The sequence below is a fragment of the Danio aesculapii genome, chromosome 19, assembly GCF_903798145.1.
Source record: "Danio aesculapii chromosome 19, fDanAes4.1, whole genome shotgun sequence".
NCBI lineage: Eukaryota > Metazoa > Chordata > Actinopteri > Cypriniformes > Danionidae > Danio > Danio aesculapii.
Genome location: NC_079453.1, coordinates 13960815 through 13984462, shown reverse-complemented (window position 1 = coordinate 13984462; position 23648 = coordinate 13960815). Strand labels below are relative to the sequence as shown.

The window sequence follows — 23648 nt, the reverse complement described above, 5'->3', positions numbered from 1 at the left end:
GACAGCGAGACGATGAAGGTGTAGAAAAAGCGATAGTTCCGTTTTCCCACACAGTTGCCGACCCAAGGGCAGTGATGGTCAAAGCGCTCTATCAAACACACAAGACAGATGACGTCACTTCATTAAGATTTATTACAGCAGTAATTAAAAAGATTGCTGGCTGAAGAACAAGTGAGAACTTGAGAGATCGATGATCAAATAAAAAAAACAGACCGGTCTGAACCAGCTTACATAAACCTAACGCGCTATTATTAACACAGCTAAATCTGGGAGAGATAACAGCCTACACAAGCAGATAAGTGTGAAGCTAAAAAGTTAAACTAAACCCAAACCAACTAGATGAATGCTTACTATTTGGGGTGTTTGCCCTTGCAACTTCACCTTCAAACAGTGAAGTTATAGTTCTCTATATTTTTTCCATTGGGTTTGTTATTAACTTCTAAAAGACAAGCATATTTACAAGATTTTTTTTTTTGTAAGTGGAAATTAGTGGTTAAAATAAGACCACTGTGAACACAAAGGACTGTTAGTGGAAGGTATGAATTATAAAATTATAAAAATAAGTAATGTAAATAACATTCAACTTCCTGCAAAATACCTTAATGAATTGTCAATAATTAGCAGTATTGATATTGTTTTAACTGTATGTTGGTGGTTCGTTTCTCTCTCAAAGTGCTGATAGCTACTGACAAGATCACTCATTTTTCTATACACTCACCAGCCACTTTATTAGGTACAGTTTACTAGTACTGGGTTGGACACACTTTTGCCTTCAGAACTGCCTTAATCTTTTGTGGCATAAATTCAGCAACGTACTGGAAATATGCCTCTGAGATTTTGGTCCATATTGTTAGATGGCATCACACAGTTGCTGCAGATTTGTCGGCTGCACATCCATGATGCGAATCTCCCATTCCACCACATCCCAAAGGTGCTCTATTGGATTGAGCTCTGGTGACTTCGGAGGCCATTTGCTCAAGAAACCAGTCTGAGATGATTCACACTTTATGACATGGTGCATTATCCTGCTGGAAGTAGCCATCAGAAGATGGGTACACTGTGGTCATAAAGGAATGGACATGGTCAGCAACACTACTCAGGTAGGCTGTGGCACTGAGATGATGCTCAATTGATACTAATAGGCCCAAAGTGTGCCAAGAAAATATACCCCCACACCATTACACCACCACCAGCCTGAACTGTTGATACAAGGCTGGATCCATGCTTTCATGTTGCTAATGCCAAATTCTGACCCTACCATCCAATCGTCGCAGCAGAAATTGAGACTCATCAAACTAGGCATCATTTTTCCAATCTTCTGTTGCCTAATTTTGATGAGCTGGTGCGAATTTTAGCCTCAGTTACTGTTCTTAGCTCACAGGAATGGTGTGGTCTTCTGCTGCTGTAGCCCATCTGCCTCAAGGTTGATAAACGTGACCAGTGAGTGTATATAGCTACTAATTTGAAATGTTGTTCACCTAGTAGCTGGTTGGTAGTGAAAAACTGTGAGAAAATCTCTACTGAAAATACGGGGCTAAGTAAATGGGGGAAAAAATTGGTTTTAGAACGATTTGGGGAACAAGTTCCTGATTCAAGGCAGATTTAATTTTTGCTACTGAATAAAAGTAGCAACCATTATAGTTTTATCATTTGATCAAATTTAATTTAAAGATACCTTGGGGAAAGGCAAAACATTTTACACCTGCATCCCAAGTCAAGGTGTTTCTAGCGAAATTACCAAACCCAAAATGACTATTAATAACATCATTATTAAAAATTCTGGAGGATTTAAATTTAAAGAGATAGTTCGGTAAAAAAAAAAAAAAATTCACTATTTACTCCACTTCCAGTGTTTTGAAGAAACTTTAAAAGTAGTAACCATTGACTTCCATAGTAGGACAAACAAATACTATGGAATTCAATGGCTACAGGTTTTCAGCTTTCTTAAAAACATCTTTTGTGTTTAACAAAAGTAAAATAGGTTTGAAGCAAGTGAAGAGTGGACAGAATTTTCAGTTTTAGGTGAACTGCCCCTTTTCAGAATTGAAAACATCCGTTGGACGTCTACAGTATTTGGATCAGCACAACTTTATTATATTCTTAAAAAGTCTACATACTTTTTTCCTCTGCTATTTAATAAACCGGTTATATATTTAGATTAACCCTCCAGATTTAGATAGTACTGAAAGCACTCTATAAAATTGCATTTTTTCTAGGTTGCAGCAAAGCTTGTCATGTGACTAGTAAACTATGCATGAACTAATAATGTGCAATATGAGCAGCATTGGATGAAATAATCTGCCAAATGCATAAATCGACATGCAAATCTCAACTGAGTGTGATAATGACACTTGCATTAGCAAACACTGCTATTAATAATTGTTAAAAACAGCCACAGATGAGTTGATAGATCTGATTCTCACCCACACAGTTGTCACACAGGCTGCAGTGGGAGGTTCGAGGCGGCCTGAAGATCTTGCAAGTGAAGCAGTATTTGAGTTTAACCACCTGCTGATTGATGACCACCTCCTTAGTGCGCGGAGGGGGGCGGTAAGATGAGGATGAGCCCGTCGGGTTGTCTGAGACAGAGGAAAACATATCCAGCAGAGGATGAAATGTCACATAACAAAAACTATACTCTTGAGATTTATAAAAAATAAATAAAAAAAGTTTATTAAGCTGCTCTGAACAGCTAACACTTTCTCTCAACAAATTATATGAAAGTAACAAGAAAAAACAACAACCCTAAAGCAGGATAATATCTTTGGCTTTGTAAGCTTATCCATTAAGTAATCAATAAAATATATTAAAAGGTGCTATTTTAAGCACTAAAGATCAAATAATAAACGCATGAATAGTACAGCATGAAGTTAATCATGAAGTTTGCTTCGTTCCAAAGAGTTTTAATAGTATATTTGTCGAGTCATCTTCACACAGCTGATTTCAGGTGGCCCGAAGGTGGGTCTGTGTCTGCTTGAAATTTAGTGTGAAGAAGCTTTATATTAAAACGATTTTTAATACAAATTTTTGCCACTTCATGTTTGGTTACTGTGTCACCTTTGCTGTGTAAAGATGCTTTATTTTAAGCAGTACATTCTCTCGTTCGGTTTTATACGGACCAAAATAAATTTCACATTTATTTCCTGTAATGACTGGTATTATTTTGCCATCATAGTTTTTGTTGTTGTTCTAGCTCATCTAATCAGAGACACACTAACTCACCTAAGAGCTGGACAATACAGCAAAAAAAATTAAAAATCAAATAAAATGTATTGATAACATTCCATATCACGTAGTATCGAAAATGTTTAGAACGTAAAAAAAAAAGGTTAATTTTGACCATTGTATTTTTAATTTAACTACCTACCCAATTCGTTAAGACACAGATTAGTTTATTTTAACAGTCAGATATTTTTCTTATGTTTTATATATATTAAATATTAATTCTCTCGTTTTCCAAAGCCACAGGATCAATAAGCAATGAAATTACAATGATCTTTAAAAATGTCTAAATTAAAAATGTACTAAATCAAAAATTATTATGTAGGTTGTTTAATTATTAACAAAACAGCAAGCTACACACATTCACGACATCTAAAAGTTTAAACTTTTATAACAGTCATGTCCATTTAAGTTATGTGAATAACTATACTGTATGAATGACTTGGTTTTGATTTGAACTGAAATTAACAAAATTCTCTGCCCTCTAATATTTTGAAACGAACAAGATGCACGGGTTAAACAAAACATTCAAATCCAGTAATGAAACTTGTGTCATCGTTATCATCGTCATGGGTCTAGTGGAGCTGTGCATCGCTGGAGTCGCTCTTCAGTGTTTGGGTTTTTAGCAGTGACTTTTGCATTACACTGAATTGAACTTAATGTGACAACTGAACTGAAGCATTTTTTTTATTTTACTAGAACTTCATGCTTCCCTCTGCTGACCAGCTTTTAGGAGATACTGATTTGACTGTCCAGCACGACTTAGCCCTTGCCCACACTGGCAAAGGTACTAATACCTGTTTTAAGGTACTCGATTGGCCAGCAAACTCACTCGACCTAAAACTCAGTGGGCTGCATTTCAAAGCAACCTGAACAGGTTGAAACAACTACAGACTAATCACCTCATGCCACGTCGCATTGCTGAAGTAATTTGTGCAAAAATATAGCCCAGACCAAGAATTGAGTGCTTTCTATGTTCAAACTGTACAGCAGTCCAATACTTCGATGTTAAAAATCTTTTTTATGGGCCATAAGTAAAGTAAACCATGTTTAGAAGTTTTTCAGCAAAGTAAAAACAACAATAAATTTGGTGTTGAAAAATAATCATACACAGTCATACCTTCTTTTTTATGGCATATTAAAAAATAAATAAACTAAATCGATCAGGCAAAATATAATAAATGCCCAAGCTTAATAGTGCAAGTAATCAGAGAAAAGTTTTCTTTCTTTATTTTTTCAACAAATGAACCTGGAGTCAAAGATGGCAAAGTACACACATCCTTTACTCAAGCATAAGTACAGATACTCATGTTTAAAATGACGGTATAAGTTGAAGTACTGACTATTAGTTTGTACTCAAGTAAAAGTACGCCCTCAAACATGTACTGAAGTCAAAAGTATTATTTACTACTCTGGTTTTAGTTTCACACAGTGGTAACTAGACCTCATATCATATTGATACATTTATAGAAAATAACTTACATTTCTAATTTCGGTGTAAAAAAAAATAATAATAAAAAATTCAGCAGGAAAGTACTCTAGCAACATCGCTCTGCAATTTTGACTAAAAACAAAGCTGAAAGTCACCCTGTGTGTCATAATTCAGCCTGTAGTTTGCTGTTTTTAGATCAAGAATAACAGCTGCCATTCATGTTCATGCACTCCAAAAAAATATTCTGTAGGCATATATCTTAATATAATAATAATAATAATAATAATAATAATAATAATAATAATAATAATAATAATAATAATAATAAACAAAAATAAATGTCTTCAATTTAACACTTAATTCAGTCCAAAACCTTTTTTTTTCTTTCGCACTAACAAACACAAAGTATTTGTACTGTTACTTTCCAGCTGGAGTAAATGTATTGCTGTACAACAAATGACTTAAGCATTTTATTATGGAGCCAGATCAGTCTCAAAAATATAACATTTACAAAATAAAATTCATACATGGACAGCACAATTAACATTAAAAATGCAATTTATAAATTCAAAAGAGAATTCATAAATTCAACACACAATTCGTGAATTCAAAAGTAAAAAACATGAATATTTTCCCCAAATGAATTGGATTTGTGTATTTATGAATTGTGTTTTGATTCACGATATTGGATGTGTACATTTTATATCATGTTTTGATTTTACAAATTGGATTTGTATATTTATGAAATCGCGTTTTGAATTTCCGAATTGGATTTGTGCACTTATGAATCATGTTAGGAACTTACAAATTGGATTTGTGCATTTATAAATCGTGTTTTGAATTTCCAAATTGGATTTGTGCACTTATGAATCACGTTTATAATTTTCAAATTTATTTGTTTCTGAATCTTGGTTTTGAATTTACGAACTGAATTCTTGTATTTTTAATTCATGGTTTGAATTCACAAATTGGATTTGTGCATTTATGAATAGCCTGAATTAATCTGTTTTGAATTTATGAATTGGATTTGTGTATTTATGAATCGCGTTTTGAATTTGTAAATTGTATTTTGTAAATGTGAAGTGTGTCGTGGATGTATGAATTATATTTTGTAAATGTATTATTTTTGAGACTGATCTGGCTCCATATTTTATTGAAGTCTTGCCACAGATGAAACATTAATGGAACGATTACATCAGATGTTTTTATATCTAGTATATCCTAGTTGTGAATGGCCTTTTACCTGTGATTTTCTGGCTGTGAACTCTCATTTTGTATGTTCAACAATGTTTTGTATGCTCATGTTTGTCAAATCACTTCATAAACCCAGACATTTGAATTGAAACGCCTGCTTGATCAACTTAACATTACTGCTACAATGAAATGACTGCAAATGACAGCCTGACAGTGAAGGTCAGATGGGCGAAAAACAGACAGATAATAAATTTGTCTTGCATAATTTATAACTGTAATAAATTATCCATTTCACAGCATCTCAAAACAACTCAGCTAAACATCTTAGAGTATAAACATTATTATAATAATACTCCTTTAACAAATCTAATTAAAATGTATTTTGCTCTTTTAATGTTTTTTTTTTTAAAGAGATCACTGGGTTTTATTAACCATATCCAGATTTATCATAAATGATACATGAATCCGTTAACAGGGAAAAGATGTGCTATATTATGCAGTAGGTGAAAGAATGATTAATTCCTCAGGCTATGCAGATCTGAGTACGTGTTTGAGATCATGTCAATGTCAACTTCTGCAATTATAGCAGAACGCCCTCTAATTTTTCAAGGAAATGAAATAGTGTGACTGAGGACAGAAAAATTAAGATGAGAGTGAGCCCCCTACAAAGAGGTGTTTAGTGCCTTTATCCTTCTCTTTGGTCTGGAAGTTAATATTAGTAATGCAATTTCCCAAACGAATAACTCAATAAGCCCACAAAAAAATTTGATCTGCTTAATGCAAATATACTAATGAAGAACAAACATGTTTGAGATTTGATATCATAGATGCGGTCACACAAAAATCAGTTTCAAAACTTTCAGGTGGTCATTGTGGTCAATCTGAGTGACAAAATGAAACCCACTGCAAAATCTACACAGAAAAAACCTGCCAAACAAAAGTAAACATGGCTACACTTTACCCTATTTACATGCTACTTTCATTACTTGATGATTGGTGTAAGCTAGTACAGCAGTGTGTTATTATAGTTCCACTAAACCAACCAGCTCGACATGCCTAGATCTCCTATGGTCAATGATCTCATATGATTACAGGGATCGTTTATTTAAATAATTAATTTTCCTTATTTACTCACTTAAACAGCTCTAAATTTAATATATATATTTTTTTTACACAAAACATTCTGAAAAAAAAATGTTTGAAGCAGCCATTGACATAGAATGGCTGCTGCTTTTCAACATTCTACATTATATTGCCCTTTGTGTTCAGAGGAAAAAACTCAAACAGACATAGAACAATTGGAGGATGAGAAAATGGCAGAATTTTCAGTTTTAGGTGAACAATGCTTTAAAATAATAGTTTAATTAGTGAAGCACTGCGGCCCAATACTGTAATTCAGCCTTCCTGAGTACAACACAGTCCAAGATTGGTGCTGTTGAATAGCAAGCAAAGGCAAAACAGTAGTGCGTTACCAATGTTTTACTCCCACTCAAGTTTTATTTGCATTTTTCCTCTGGATAAAAAAAAAAATGCAAACAGCTCTTTACCATTAGGCAACATCCACAATGATGCTGACTGTAGTAATTAGATTAATATGTTAATAATATGTGAAGCATACTTTCCTCTCAAAAATAAATTAAATAACAAAAAGTGACAGCTTTCCAGTGTGGCTAGCTATTATTATTATTATTATTATTATTATTATTATTATTAAGTGCATATAAAATATATTATTTTAATGTGATACAGCAGTTTGGTTTCCAAATAAAGCTTGACACTCAGAGCTGTTTTGATTATTCAAAACTGCAAGACATTTAAAAAAAAAGGTTTGCGATTTAAAAAGATAATTTTACCTCCCTTTTTGTTCCATTTCTAAATGATTTACAAAATGAGATGTTTGGCAGAATGATGTATCAGTCTGTCAGAATACATTTTCATATCTGTAATTGCAAAACAGCAATTCTACTTATTAATGTATATAATGTAATTTTCAAAAGTCATTTAGTTGAATCCAAGTCTACCAATTAGTCAGTGGAATAATTAAAAGATTGATCAACAATCAATGGTTGTTAATTGATCTTAATTAATAAAACTTAAAGCAATAGCAGTTCCTGGCCCAGTTTGTATCTGGTTAAAGATACGTTTTTGTCAATCTGATCACTTGACCACTTTCAACCATTTCTCTGATGAGTGAAGGTCTTCGGGCAGGTATTGGTTTTCTCTGATCTTTTAACCTAATTCTGAAAAACACTGGCAATTAAAACTTTAAATTGCTTTAAAAAGATACCAGATCAATTAATCAGGCTTTATTAGGTTACTCTATGCATTATTAAACAAAAAAAAAGAAATATTAATAAAAAACAATTATAGAATAAAGAAAAGAAAATAAATAAATTCTATAATTTCTACATTTTAAAATCATACATTTATATTTTAAATAATATTACAGACCTTGCATACCTTATTCTGTTTGACAGTTTTAACATGTGCTTTGGTTGTTATACATCTAAAATTAATTAAACAGATATTTTAAACATCAAAAGTAAGGAAAGTAAAAAAATAATAATAATAAAATATTATGCAATTCAGGACAATGGACCAATTGAAAAGAACGACCCTGCAACATATGCATCATCCCAGGCTTATATTGTGCCTCTGAATAGAATAAAAATTTAAGTACATTAAAGACTTAACATATGAAATAAAACATTCACAAAGCTGTATAACACTTGTTCATGAATGCTATACAGGAAAGCTGCTATTTGAACAGAAGTAACTATAGTTCAAAATTCTAATTTGCAGTCAAACACGTAGTCTTATTTTTACAAAAGAAAACTTTTTTTCCTATAGGATTAACCTAACATTATCAATGACAAATGTTTAAAAAGACCCCTCTCCACCCAGTGGATTTATGAATGAGATCAGCAGACAGAGAAGATGACCTTTAGCTGCTGTTCGAACCAATTTAACCACGTGCTTTTGCACTATTAAAGCAATTCAGTCAAATGAGTTTTCAACCCCCTCCGGAAATGATCAAAATTGGACGAGCTGAAAATGTTTCACAACCCATTCACACCTGTACTTTTAGTGTCTGTTTTAGCGTCCACATATGATCAGATCAACAAAAATAGAAGATGTGAATAGGGCCTCATTCTCACAGAAGCATGTATGTGTGTCTAGCAAAAGTGTCAAACTCAGTTTCTGGAGGGCCACAGCTCTGCACAGTTTCACTTTAACCCCAATTCAACACACCTGATCAAACTAGCTGAGTCTTTCAGGCTTGTTTGAAACCTACAGGTGTGTTGGAGCACGGATGGAACGAAACTGCAGGACTGCGGCCCTTCAGGAACTACACCCCTAGTATAGGCAGGAGTATGTGTAGCAGATCTTACACCAAGACCAAAAATATGTTAAAACTATTCCGAGCAGCCATGACTGAACAGACAACAATTTCAGAAATCATTTTTGCTTACTTTTCTGTTTTAATTTACTTTGCACTACTTTATTTCATTTCAATGATGTTAAAAAAAAATACTTTTTTAGACCTGGAACATACAACTCTCTTAATACATACATACATAAATAAATACACGTGTGTATTTATGCACAAACATGGAAAACCGGTTACATCTGTCAAAATGTAAAAGCAACAGAACACACTCCACTGAGTGTTCTATAGCATAATGCAGGGATGTCAAACTCAATTCCTGGAGGGCCGCAGCCCTGCACAATTTAGTTCCAATTCTAATTAAACACAGCTGATCAAACTAATTAAGTCTTTTGTTTGCAAACTACAGGTGTGTTGAAGCAGGGCTGGAAATAATCTGTGCAGGACTGCGGCCCTCCAGGAATTGAGTTTGACATCCCTGCCATAATGCAATGCCTTAGACTTGGCTTTACATATCCAGAAAGACGAATGAACCAGAAGCAACATCAGACATCTCATTCTTAAGTCATTATATAATAACTGTCAAAAGTCATTTTAGACAAGCTTGGATATAGAATGCAGAAAAATTGTGGAATTAATTGCGACAAAGGATAACTGAAATCCACTTGCTGAATTAAACATGAAATACTGTCAGTTCATGTAACAGTGCAACTAATACAATGTATAGTGTGCACACTGGTTCATAATGTAGATTTAAGAAACCATAAGATGCCATTTTAGAAAACCATTGTCTTATTGGTGTAAAAATATACTAAAATGCTTTAAATTATCCAAAAACACATTTTGACATACTAAACACTGGTGCAGCACCTCTATTTCCAGTCTGTCTGAAACTCTCTTGCTGAATACCAGTTTCTATAAAGCCCAGACCTTCCAAAAGCCTATTATCCCGTTTGTTCAGCTGACACAGCCCACTGTGACTGAACAATAATCTTAAACATATGTCAGAAACTATAACCACCTTAACATCATGAGTGTAACAGTTCGGTAGGCATGATGGTATTTGGTTCATGGTTTGGTTAAAATACAGTAATTTAGTTAATGCAAATCGATTGTTTGTTTATTACTTGTTAGTTTTTTTATTAGGATTATTAATATTTGAGGCGGCGCGGTGGCACAGTGGGTAGCACGTTCGCCTCACAGCAAGATCATCGCTGGTTCGAGCCTCGGCTGGGTCAGTTGGCGTTTCTGTGTGGAGTCTGCATGTTCTCAACAATGCGTGTTCATGTTGGTTTCCTCCAGGTGCTCCTGTTTCCCCCACAAGGTCAAAAGATGTGGTATAGGTGAACTGAATGAGTGTGGTATGTGTGAATGAGGGTGTATGGGTGTTTCCCAGTGATGGGTTGTGGCTGAAAGGGCATCCGCTGCGTAAAACATGTGCTGGACAAGTTGGCGGTTCATTCCGCTGTGGCGACCCCGGATTAATAAAGGGACAAAGCCGAAAAGAAAATGAATGAATGACTGAATAAATAATATTTGTGAACATCAAAGGTATACAAGTTAAATAAAATGTCTGCTACAAATAAATAAATATTTATTGAGCATAAGGCTGGGTGATATTGCAAAAGAAATTATGAAATCACTGTTCATATCATTCGATATTGATAATTATTGAATATTTTTTAACAATACATTTAGAAATATTAGGATATTTTTATTTAACCACTTTATTTTAATTTACCAACATTACTAAGGCAAATCGTTTCAATAGTCAAAAACAAAAATATTTAAACAAAAAATGTTTCATCTCTTTATAATAAAAAAAATACAGTTAGGTCTATAAATATTTAGACATCAACACAATTCTAACATTTTTGGCTCTATACACAAACACAATTGATTTAAAATGAATTCAATCTGTCAGCTTTAATTTGAGGGTATTTACAACCAAATCCAGTAAACACTGTAGGAATTACAAGAATTTGCATATGTGCCTCCCACTTGTTAAGGGTCCAAAAGTAATTGGACAGAATAATAATCATAAATCAAACTTTCACTTTTTAATACTTGCAAATCCTTTGCAGTCAATAACAACATGAAGTCTGAAACACAAAGACATCACCAGACATTGGGTTTCATTCCTGTTGGTGCTCTGCCAGGCTTCTACTGCAACTATCTTCAGTCCCTGCTTGTTCTTGGGGCATTTTCCATTCAGTTTTGCCTTCAGCAAGTGAAATGGAAGCTCAATTAGATTCGGATCAGCTAATTGAATTGGCCGTTGTATAACATTCCACTTCTTTCCCTTCAAAAACTCTTTGGTTGCTTTTGCAGTATATTTTGGGTCATTCTTCATCTGCACTGTGAAGCGCCGTCCAATGAGTTCTGAAGCATTTGCTTTATTGGGAGCAGAAAATATTGCCTGAAACACTTCAGAATTCATCCTGCTGCTTTTGTCAGCAGTCACATCATCAATAAATACAAGAGAACCAGTTCAATTGACAGCCATACATGCCCACGCCATGTCACTACTACCACCTGCTTAGGATCATGAGCAGTACCTTTCCTTCTCCATACTCCACTCGTTTCCCATCACTCTTGTGCAAGTTTATCTTGGTATCTTTATCTAACTCTAATCTGGCCTTTCTGTTTTTGAGGCTCACCAATGGTTTACATCTTGTGGTGAACCCTCTGTATTCACTCTGGTGTCGTCTTCTCATGATTGTTGACTCTGACACTCACACACCTAACTCCTGGAGAGTGTTCTTGAATTGTTGTGAAGATTTCCCTTGTGAAGATTTCACCACGGAAAGAAATCTTTGGTCAAACACCACAGTTGTTTCCATGGTCTTCTGGGTCTTTTGATGTTGCTATGCTCAATGGTGCGTTCTTTCTAAAAATCTCTAAGAATGATCAGAACCTCTCGGATGGGTTTGTTTTATTTTATCAGCCTAATGAAGACTTGCTTGATTGATAGTGACAGGATCTCATCTTGAGAAATGACAGTAACAGATTCCAAATGCAAATAGCACACTTGAAATGAACTCTGGACCTTTTATCTGCTTACTGTAATTGGGATAATGAGGGAACAACACACACCTGGCCATGCAACAGCTTAGAAGCCAATTGTCCAATTACTTTTGGACCCTCCAAGTGAAAGGCACATATGCAAACTGTTGTAATTCCTACAGCGTTCATCTGATTTATGGACCGAACTGTGTGTTTATATTTTTATTATAAAGAGATAAAACATTTGTTTAAATATTTTTGTTTTTGACTATTGAAACGATTTGCCTTAGTAATGTTGGTTAATTAAAATAAAGGTTAAATAAAAAAAAAATCCTAATATTCCTAAATGTAAAAAATAGAATAATTATCAATATCGAATGATATGAACCATGATATTGTGATATTTCTTTTTTATATATATATATATATATATATATATATATATATATATATATATATATATATATATATATATATATATATATATATATATATATATATATATATATATATATATATATATATATATATGTATATATATCACCCAGTCTTATGCTCAATAAATATTTATTTCTTTATTTAATCCAAGCAGACTTTTTTTGATTGGACAGGTCACTGACATGTGAACGGTATTTAGAAGCGCACAAAATAACTTTTTTGCAGTTGTTTTTAAAATCACCAAACAATATTAATAATGCATATTCTGAACCGCGGATCACAGGGCGCACCGAACCATGGGAGGACATTGAGACGATACCATTTTTTACAGAGAACCATTGCATTCCTAGTGAATAATAATGATACAGTAAACCTCAAACTCTGTCAACACAAATTATGATTATCAAATCTGAGCTTTTAAGTAAAGGAACTAACCATCATTATTCAAATACATACTGAACATTACAAACTTTGAACTTGAATGACAGTATTACCCATATGCTAAAAAATCTTTCAGATGGGGAGCTAGTGGCTGGGATGCACAAGAAACCAAAAAGCCACTCTGGCAACATCCTTAATTCCTTTTTTTATGTACAATCTACTCACTGCTGCTATACGGCACTCATTTAGCATGCGTTGTTATTCTAAAGTGACTAACGTGTGCACATGGATTCCTTGACCATTTACAGTGGACTTTGCGCTCACAACCCCCTGGCATCTCTTGTAACTAGGCGACCATCAAGCATTTTCTCAGGAGGATGACGAACAAATCACTGCTGCAGCTCCGATGAAAGTTTATGAAGAAAAGTAAATACAGCTGCAGTGTTTGGGTGCACTGTGTCTGTCTAAGGTAATTAGTCTGCCGTTATTACTGAAATTAGTATATTCCATACAAAGTCTAAAGCTGTTTAGTTAGTTCTACTTACATGAATCGCGGTGCGCTCACGGCATTCGGAAAAGTTTAATTGTTTTCAACTAGGTGTACCTCGACAATGCGCGTGATTCACATGCACGCCGCTAGCACAATATGTGCGCATCACTCCCATATGCATGTTGTGCAAGTAGCTCAGCAGCCACATTTTAATAAAACTATAGCGCTTCATACCGAAACTACATACCGAATCTTTCCTTTATTTTTTTTTTTTAAATCAATATTGACAATGGTGCTTAGTCAATAAATATTGATACCGATTTTAATCGCCCAACCCTAATTGAGCACGTAAAAATGACTGCTGAATTTAAATGTTTATATGTTAGTTTGACTACTTTTTATATAGATAATTTCTAGCTGCAATGTCAAGCAATGATAAATGACTGCGAGCATAATATGTTCTAGTAGGAACTCACAACTTGGATATGAACTATGTTTGTTTTGTATGTGAAACAAAAATTGCATAGAGTTACACTCCCACTTATCATGCCAATGTTACCATACTAGTCCATTTCAACTTCCAAACCTACATAAAGCAATTGTAAACAGAACATTTTATGATATGAACTTAAGGGAAAAGTCAGACTCTGACAATGCAGATCATTAATCAGAACCAACTTTGCAAATACAAGACCAAAAACTTATTTTTTTGTAACTCTTTAGAGAAACACAGCACAACATGGCAATGACACTACAGTTGTGTCGCCTTCTTTCTGTGTATGCATTTGTCCAGAATTATGCTAATATTGTAAACAGTCAAGTAATCTATGCAAGTAATATTTGGATTAATGTATTTTAAGCAGGTCTGGAGATGTTCTCTGTTGTGGAAGAAGGCAAGCTTTTTGACCTTGCAGGTCCTGTATTTGCACAAACAACAGCACATATTTAATAAGTTTGCATGCAGTATACTGTAGAGCCGCATAATTCACCTTTAAAAGATTATCATTAAAAAAAAAGAGTAGATAAATTAATTAAAACGAGTTAATAAAGTCTTTTAAAAACAATAATACAATTGACTTCACCAAATAAAAAATGAAAAAAATTGTCTGATAAATTTGTATTTTTGTTAGGATGAAAAAAAAATGTGATTCTCACTTTATCCAGAACAATGGAGCTCTAGCATAAAACACAAACTGCGCATTATGCTGTAATCAGAGCACAACTACATGCTTTTCTAAACATGATCATGGACATGTGAAGCTGTGTCTTCCTCACCGATTTGTTTCTCAATGTCTGCAGCCTCCTCTGGAGTGGCCCGGGGCAGAATCCCTGGATCCGTGAAGCTGGTCTGTAGGAGGGAGATGATCACAAACACAAAAAGCACCCCTCCGATGGCCGGGATGCAGCTGGTGAGGTGTTTCACCAGGAACGGGCAGCTGAAACCACAGAATGGCTCAATTAGGAAAACATCGATTGCGGAACAAGGACGCTTTAAAACACAGGGCTCCATTAAACCTTTCCATTCCCTGCAGTTCTGTGGATTCCAATCCCAATGTCTAATGCTAAACAAATGCCCTATAAAGAGACTGAGAGACAGCGGCGGCTGTGTAAGAGGATCCAAACAAGAACTGATGTCTAAAGTGCTGCAGTCCATTGGAAAATAAATAACACAAGTAATGGTATAACATAAAGATTTCAGCTTTAACGGAATCTCTGGATAATGCGCTACGTCCCAATGGACCTGTTAAAAATTAGGGATATAATTGATGTCACATTTAAATAACCATATATCATTAATTACAGTGCCTAAAAATGACCTTAGTACAATAATGCATTGAGAGGCACAGTATATTTCACATGCAGTTTTACAGTAGTTATGATATAACTGATAGTAACTAATAGGGAGCCAGTTTAATGTCTTTAGTTTGTTAAAATACATGTCAAATAAACTTGTTTTCATTCATAAAATGAATAGATAAGCAGCCTCAACAAACTGACGAATGAACGAATGAATTTTGTCATGAAAAAAGCTTGCGTAAAATATAAACGGAACCTTTTATTAAGCTACAAGTAATATTAAAGATTGTAAAAACGCATATGGCCTATTGTATTTAATCAGTCGATCACTGAGTGATAATGCAAAACATGCATTTGAAGACTACATATTTTATGCAAATTATTAAAATAAGCCTATACACATGTATAAACTATTTTTAAAAGATGAGACTACAGCAGAACACGTAAATAAAAAGAGAAAAAAGTTGTCACAATGCAAATCTACTGTTTATTACCATGATATTTTTTTAATTCATACTGAAACGACCTGAATAGATTTGTTTACAAATATCTTCAACTGAATAGATTAGTTTAATGTCCCAAAAAAGTCAGTGGTTAAAAGGTAGTAATTAATTTGTTTTTCATTAAGTGTTTTTTCAGCTTCGATATAATACACGAATACATCTTTATGTGTATAAATTTGACATTAAAATTACCATTCTTACACTCTAAAGATCTTCTGCTCATTAAGATTCATGGTATTTCCCCATTCAATGAAAGTCAGTGGCCTCTTTAGTGTCGTCTTTTAGGTTCCACAGAACAAAGAAGGTCCTACAGGTATGCAGCAACTGTTACTAGAGGGTGAGTAAATGACGACAGAATGCTAATTTTGGGGGTGAATTAACCCTTCAAGTGTATTTGAAGGATGTGTAAGATTGCAACCTACAAAACATTTTCTCGAGTAAACAGACATTGTAAATGAGACTTTCACCGGAGTTGGGATACACCTGCGACAACTTAACCCCACAGGCCTGCATTGTTGTGTTCCTCCATGCTTTCGGACAGCACTACCGGCTTGCACGATCTCTAACAACAACAACAACAACAAGCAGCTTAGTGAACATGCCGTCCACCGACAAAGGCACCAGACTTACTCGAATATAAAGAAGAGTCCGCTGGTGAGCAGGATGAGTCCCAGCGTGAGCGGCAACACGCCGCTCTGACGCGCCACGATGATGCGACCGTCACAGTAGAAGCGGTTCTTCCCGGGAAACACCTCCCATTTTCTCCGGGCTCGTCTGGGCTTGTGCTCTGGCAGAGATCGCGGCGGAGGGGTCGGGGTTGGTGTCGCGAGTGCCTGAGGATCTATTTGCTGATACTCGCGGTTTTTCATCCTTCACGGCGGTGGAATCAAGCCGCTCGACGTCCATCAAACATCAGCTGCTGCGCGAGACGAGCGGATAAACGTCGCGTAATTGTGTCATTCCACAAACACGCGCGTACACGCCGACCGCGTTCCGCTTTATTGGCAAACAGATCGCAGTCCAATCGGCGCACGACGAAACGCGACGGATTTACCAGCGTGTGACGTAACGCGATATGCAGCGGCGACGTCACAGATTCGTCCTACATGTTTCAATAAAGCAGCGGCTTTCTTTGTTATTCGACCGCGAACGCACGCTTCCCCTTTAAAAGCTAACTGCTCCGCTTTTATTCCACGAGCGGTGAAGGACGCCAGATGAGCGTCAATGGGTTTTGAATACAGTGAGAGCAGAATAGAGGATGATGTGCCGCGCGTACATGCTCATACCTCTACACAGATGATCTCAATTGCACACAGGATGTGACGCTCCAGTCCTCGGATGCTCTTCACATGGCAGGCTGCGTAATAGATGATCATGTCATAATCTTTTGAAAGCTCTTCGTGTTATTACCAGGCTATGGTTATTACACATTGAGGGCGTTTGGTGTGCAATTCTGGAAGAACATTTGCGACGGTGACAAGTTGATTCTATATCTATCTATCTATCTATCTATCTATCTATCTATCTATCTATCTATCTATCTATCTATCTGTCTGTCTGTCTGTCTGTCTGTCTGTCTGTCTGTCTGTCTGTCTGTCTGTCTGTCTGTCTGTCTGTCTGTCATCATCATCTACTTACCTACATCGCAATGGAGGATATGGGCACCAAGATATCCAGAGACAAAAAAGAAAAAAATATTTTGTCCCCAAAGAAAATATCCATTCATTCATTCATTCATTTTCTTTTCAGCTTAGACCCTTAATACAGGGTCGCCACAGCGGAATGAACCGCCAACCCATCCAGCACATGTTTTACGCAGCGGATGCCATTCCAGCTGCAACCCATCTCTGGCAAACACCCATACACACTCATTCACACACTACGGACAATTTAGCCTACCGAATTCACCTGTACGCATGTCTTTGGACTGTGGGGGAAACCGGAGCACTGCGTCACCCACAGAAAATATCCAATCAACAATTAACAAATAATCTAATATCATTATTTTAATCTTTATTTATTAAATAAAAACAGCCACTAACACAAATTGAGAGCAAATTGTATCTAGAATGTATTAAAATCTAATGTGTAAAATGCTCTCTAATCTTTTTCCTTGTTTCCTCATCAGGCATTAAAGGAGAGCTGTTATCTGAGTTCATGTTAAACTGAGTTTGCAATAGCATTAAATGAAACAATGCCTACACTTTTGACCAACAGTATTTGAAAAAAAAATGTTTCACAATGAGTTACTTATTTCAGTTGTTCTATTTCAGCAAAATGCTAGCTATTTATGATTTTTTTTAATAAAAGATAAGATAAACAAATAACTTTGTTTATAAAAAAGATTTATTGTGGTAAAACTGAACATTGAGGGAAGAAAAAATAACTATGGATATTAAAAACGTATCTCTATCACAATTTTTTGATTTTGAGAGTACTAAACAAAACTATAAGAAAGATAAATAAAAATCTATTTAACACAAAATGGGGCTAATTGTGTGATTTGGGGATGTCCAGGGCCACGGTTGTTGTTAGATGGGATACTGCTGTGTCTGAAGGTTAACTAGAATTATATTATTTGTCAAATTACCCATTACTTGTATTTTATTGCCCCGTTCAAACATGCTTTCACAGTTCTTGAGGCTCTTATAAATAAGACCAAATTATAATAATAAATTATAATAAAAAATTTTATATATATATATATATATATATATATATATATATATATATATATATATATATATATATATATATATACATATATATATATATATATATATAGTTTTAATAACTCATTTCTAATAACTGATTTATTTTATCTTTGCCACGATGACATTGCATATTATTTGACTAGATATTATTCAAAACACTTCTATACAGCTTAAAGTGACATTTAAAGGCTTAACTAAGTTAATCAGGTTGACTAGGCGGTTAGGGTAATTAGGCAAGTTATTGTATAACAATAGTTTGTTCTGTAGACTATCAAACAAATATAGCTTAAAGGGGCTAATAATTTTGACCTTAAAATGGTTTTATTCTAAATAATCGTAATCTAAATAATTTAATCCTAAATTATCCTAAATAAAACAATTAAGACTTTATCCAGAAGGAAAAATATTATCAGACATGCTGAAATTTATTTTCAAAATACAAACATTAACATTGTAACATTTTTACTTTAATTTGAATGGTTTTGCTGTATAAATTGCACCTTGTTTATAACAAACTTTATCTTCATCTTCCTCATCACTCCACATAATGTCCACATCTGAGATATTTCCATGTACTATATGCTCAAGAACTTCAAGATCTGTATATTCTGCATATCAAATTGTTTCAGCAATTAATGAGTACATCGATATAGTTTTATATATAAAAAAGTTCAATCTGCATCACTGGAGATTTATTTCAGTAACAGATCTTGAACCAATTGTGCATCCTAATGGACACACATACACTCACCGGCCACTTGATTAGCTACACCTGTCCAATTGCTCGTTAACACAAATTTCTAATCAGCCAATCACATGGCAGCAACTCAATGCATTTAGACATGTAGACGTGGTCAAGATGATCTACTGCAGTTCAAACCGACTATCAGAATGGGGAAGAAAAATTATTTACATGACTTTGAACATGGCACGATAGTTGGTGCTAGATGGGCTGGTCTGTGATGTACTGGGATTTTCACGCACAACCATCTCTAGGGTTTACGGAAAATTATCTGAAAAAGAGAAAATATCCAGTGAGCGGCAGTTCTGTGGGCGCAAATGCCTTGTTGACGCCAGAGGTCAGAGGAGAATGGCCAGACTAGTTTGAGCTGATAAAAAGGCAACAATAACTCAAATGACCAGTCGTTACAACTGAGGTATGCAGAAGAGCATCTCTGAACGCACAACACGTCCAACCTTGAGGCGGATGGGCTACAGCAGCAGAAAATCACACCGGGTGTCACTCCAAGAACAGGAAACTTAGACTACAATTCACACAGGCTCACCAAAATTGGTCAGTAGAAGATTGGAAAAATGTTGCCTGGTCTGATGAGTCTCAATTTCCGCTGCAACATTCGAATGGTAGGGTCAGAATTTGACGTCAACAACATGAAAGCATGGATCCATCCTGCCTTGTAACAGTTCAGGCTGGTGGTGTAATGGTGTGGTGGATATTTTCTTGGCACACTTTGGGCCCATTAGTATCAATTGAGCATTGTGTCAACACCACAGCCTACCCGAGTAGTATTGCTGACCATGTATATCCCTTTATGACCTCAGTGTATCTTCTGATGGCTACTTCCAGCAGGATAACGCTCCATGTCAAAAAGAGTGAATCATCTCTGACTGGTTTCTTGAACATGACAATGAGTCCCCTGTACTCAAATGGCCTCCACAGTCACCATACCTCAATCCAATAGAGCACCAATGGGATGTGATGGAACAGGAGATTCGCATCATGAATGTGCAGCTGATAAATCTGTATCAACTGTGTGATGCTATCATGTCAATATGGACCAAAAATTTCTAAGGAGTATTTCCAGTCCCTGGTTTAATCTATGCCACAAAGAATTACAGCAGTCCTGAAGGCAAAACTTTAATTGGGAAGTCCAATCCCTCTTTTTTTACAAACAATTTAAGAAATATTGGTTAACATATCAATAAATCAGAATAAAAACATAGTAAATGTTTGTTGTGTCTGGAGTGAAGTTATGCCAAGCTGCTCTTCAGTGCAGTGGATTTTTTTTCAAATTACAACATGCCAAGGCTACCATCATTTGATCGGATGACAATCCTCGACTCTCATAGACTGCAGATGAAATGCTTAGGAACTACAAAAAAACCATGGGCTGACGTGATGTCCATAATGGACACAGGGCCTGAAGTATGGAGAGAGATTAGACTCTAATAATTCACGCAAAAGACACAATGTACACATGCGTAGCCAAATTCACGTACGTAAAATATTAACTTATACTTACAAAAACAATTCACATGCACAAAATAAAAATACATTTTTATAAAATACGTTTCACAAATGCAAAACACCATTTGCAAATATATAAGAGTGTACAAAAAGTTTTGAATGTTTAAAATTCACGAGTTCATCCTGAATGAGAATGTGCAAATCCTCTCTCACGTACGACTCACCCTGAATACGAGTGTGTGCATTTTTGAGACTTTCCTGCCAGAAACAGGCAACTCGTACCTCTCAGCCAATCAGATGAGAGCTGTACTCGATGTCAACCACTCTGCGCTCCTTTTGCGCAGTCTGTTCCTCTAACCAACATGGCGGATACTCCTGTAAGTCAATACTGTTTCCTACTAGTTTGTGTATATGTTTTTTATAGTAGAATCTGAGTGTATTTTCAGTAACTCAATAGAAAAGTGCTTGTGTTAAGTCTATGCTAATTTAAGTGTATAGTAATAAATGTCAAAAATCCCAAGAACAACAAGTGCCTAACATTCCTTAAATGCTGTAGGAGAATGCTTAGATTGCTAAGGGCTGAGATGACATCCTCTGGAACATGTATCAATTCAGCCAAGGCACTGATATGCAACATTTCCTGTCTACAAATAAACTGTATATAATCTGTGTTTAGTGGCTGTCTTTCTACAGCACGAACCAGTCGATGGTGGAGTCGTTGCATAATGTATTGCAGGAGAGACACCTAAATTATATATAAAAAAGATGCATTTCATTACATAATCATGTAACTTACACCATGTCAATTTATACAAAATATATTTAAAAACCATTTTATTTATCAAGTTCAAGTATGGGCAACTTTGGTCCTAAAGGCACTTGTTGTTCTTGGGACAACAAACCTCAAGAATCAAATTAGTTAATCCCTAACATAATTTAAACAACAAGGTTTGTTCAAATTACAACATGGCGGCTAATACAAGATGCTTTGCACATTTATTACTATACACTTAAATTAGCATAGACTTAACACAAGCACTTTTCTATTGAGTTACTGAAAATACACTATACTATAAAAAGCTTATACACAAACTAGTAGGAAACAGTATTGACTTACAGGAGTATCCGCCATGTTGGTTAGAGGAACAGACTGCGCAAAAGGAGCGCAGAGTGATAAACATCGAGTACAGCTCTCATCTGATTGGCTGAGAGGTACGAGTTGCCTGTTTCTGGCAGGAAAGTCTCAAAATGCACACACTCGTATTCAGGGTGAGTCGTACGTGAGAGAGGATTTGCACATTCTCATTCAGGATGAACTCGTGAATTTTAAACATTCAAAACTTTTTGTACACTTATATATTTGCAAATGGTGTTTTGCATTTGTGAAACGTATTTTATGAAAATGTATTTTTATTTTGTGCATGTGAATTGTTTTTGTAAGTATAAATAAATATTTTACGTACGTGAATTTGGCTACGCATGTGTACATCGTGTCTTTTGCGTGAATTATTATTGAGTCTAATCTCTCTCCATACTGAAGTGGTTAGCATCTACAACAACACTAAACCCAACCCTCACAGTAATGTAAAAACTGTAATTATAATGAGAATTATTTATTAAAGGTCCACTGAAGTGCTTTGAAATGTGCATTTTGTTCTATTCAAAGTTTGACGTAATTAACTGAAACATGAAGAGGATAGAGTAGCTCCTGCCCTTAAAAAACTGCATATCGCGTTTGGTTTTTATCACAGCTCTGCAAATGAAAGTGGTTCAGATCAAGCACATCAAATAAAAAGCAAATAAAAAATTAAATCTTGATCCATTTAGGTGGAAGTGACAAACTGCAAGCTTTGGATGTTTATAACTCAAAGCTTATATTTTCTAAACACAAATTTTGTCACTGTTTTGGAGCACACTAGCTATATCTTTTAAACTAACAGACTGAAGCTAACACCTAAAATGTTTTGTTCTAATTTCACAGGACTTTTAAATTACCCAATAAATTGTATTTTATTAATGTCTACCCCAACCCTCACAGTAATGTAAAAACAAATTATTGTTGTACAGCGTCACAAAATTATGCTTTATTGATGCGAGTATTGACAGCTGTATCCCTTATAGACTTGATGAAGTGTTGATTCTCCTATGTACAATTGTGTTTATATGTGTATGTGTTTATCATTCTAAACAAGCTACAATTTCTTACATTTTATCAACATTAGTAATTATATATTATTTAGCAACAAATGGATATTTGAAATAAAGCAGTGGTCAAAATTAGAAAATAGAGTTGTTCCAGTACTCTTTTTCTGTTCCTAATTCCTGGGCTCAAAGTATCAGCTGATTCCTGAGTGTGTATCTTTTAATGCAGCTAGCAACTGACTGTGGATTGATAGAATTATTTTATTTTCTGGTGTGCTTCAGACCTATTCCTTAATAAATCATGAACAAATACATAGTGGAACTAGAGCATTGTTCATCTTATAGTACATTAAACAAATACTATAAAACATTTAACAAATATTATCCTGTTCTTCATTGGAAAAACTAAATTCAATGCAGCCATAAATCTAAAAGTGTAAACCGAAAAGGGTAGTTTTGTATTTACAACGTAAAAAAAAAACATTTAGTAATTTAAAAAAAGATTTCTTTAAAAGTTACTTAAAAATGTCACATTTTTAATAAAGAATTTCGGAAACTTTTGTGTTTGCAGAAATAAAGCTTGCAGGCATGTGTCTCATCAAAATAAAATAAACATCAGTGTGCCTGAAACTAGTAAATAAAGACAAAACTACTTATTCAAATATATTTTTATTATTAATTTTAAAAATAAAGCTATCGTCTCACATTTTAAGACTGGTTATTTGTCACCTATGG

At 34.9% G+C, this 23648-nt stretch overlaps 1 protein-coding gene across 2 annotated transcripts in view; it reads right to left on the bottom strand.

The window, feature by feature from the left end:
* The window catches only part of zdhhc18b (zinc finger DHHC-type palmitoyltransferase 18b), a 26287-nt gene extending 9112 nt beyond the window's left edge, over window positions 1-17175 (bottom strand). Inside the window, exons 1-4 of one of the 2 annotated variants that reach the window (XM_056480146.1) lie at window positions 16482-17175; window positions 14827-14987; window positions 2424-2579; window positions 1-88 (exon numbers count right to left, since the gene is read on the bottom strand). The exon at window positions 1-88 is cut by the window's left edge and continues 50 nt beyond it. In XM_056480146.1, the coding sequence (XP_056336121.1) occupies window positions 1-88; window positions 2424-2579; window positions 14827-14987; window positions 16482-16720 (644 nt within the window). In that variant the 5' untranslated portion in view covers window positions 16721-17175. The remainder of the gene's footprint in view (window positions 89-2423; window positions 2580-14826; window positions 14988-16481) is intronic. The other variant, XM_056480145.1, reaches the window with a different exon arrangement.
* Between the last annotated feature and the right edge of the window lie 6473 nt (window positions 17176-23648).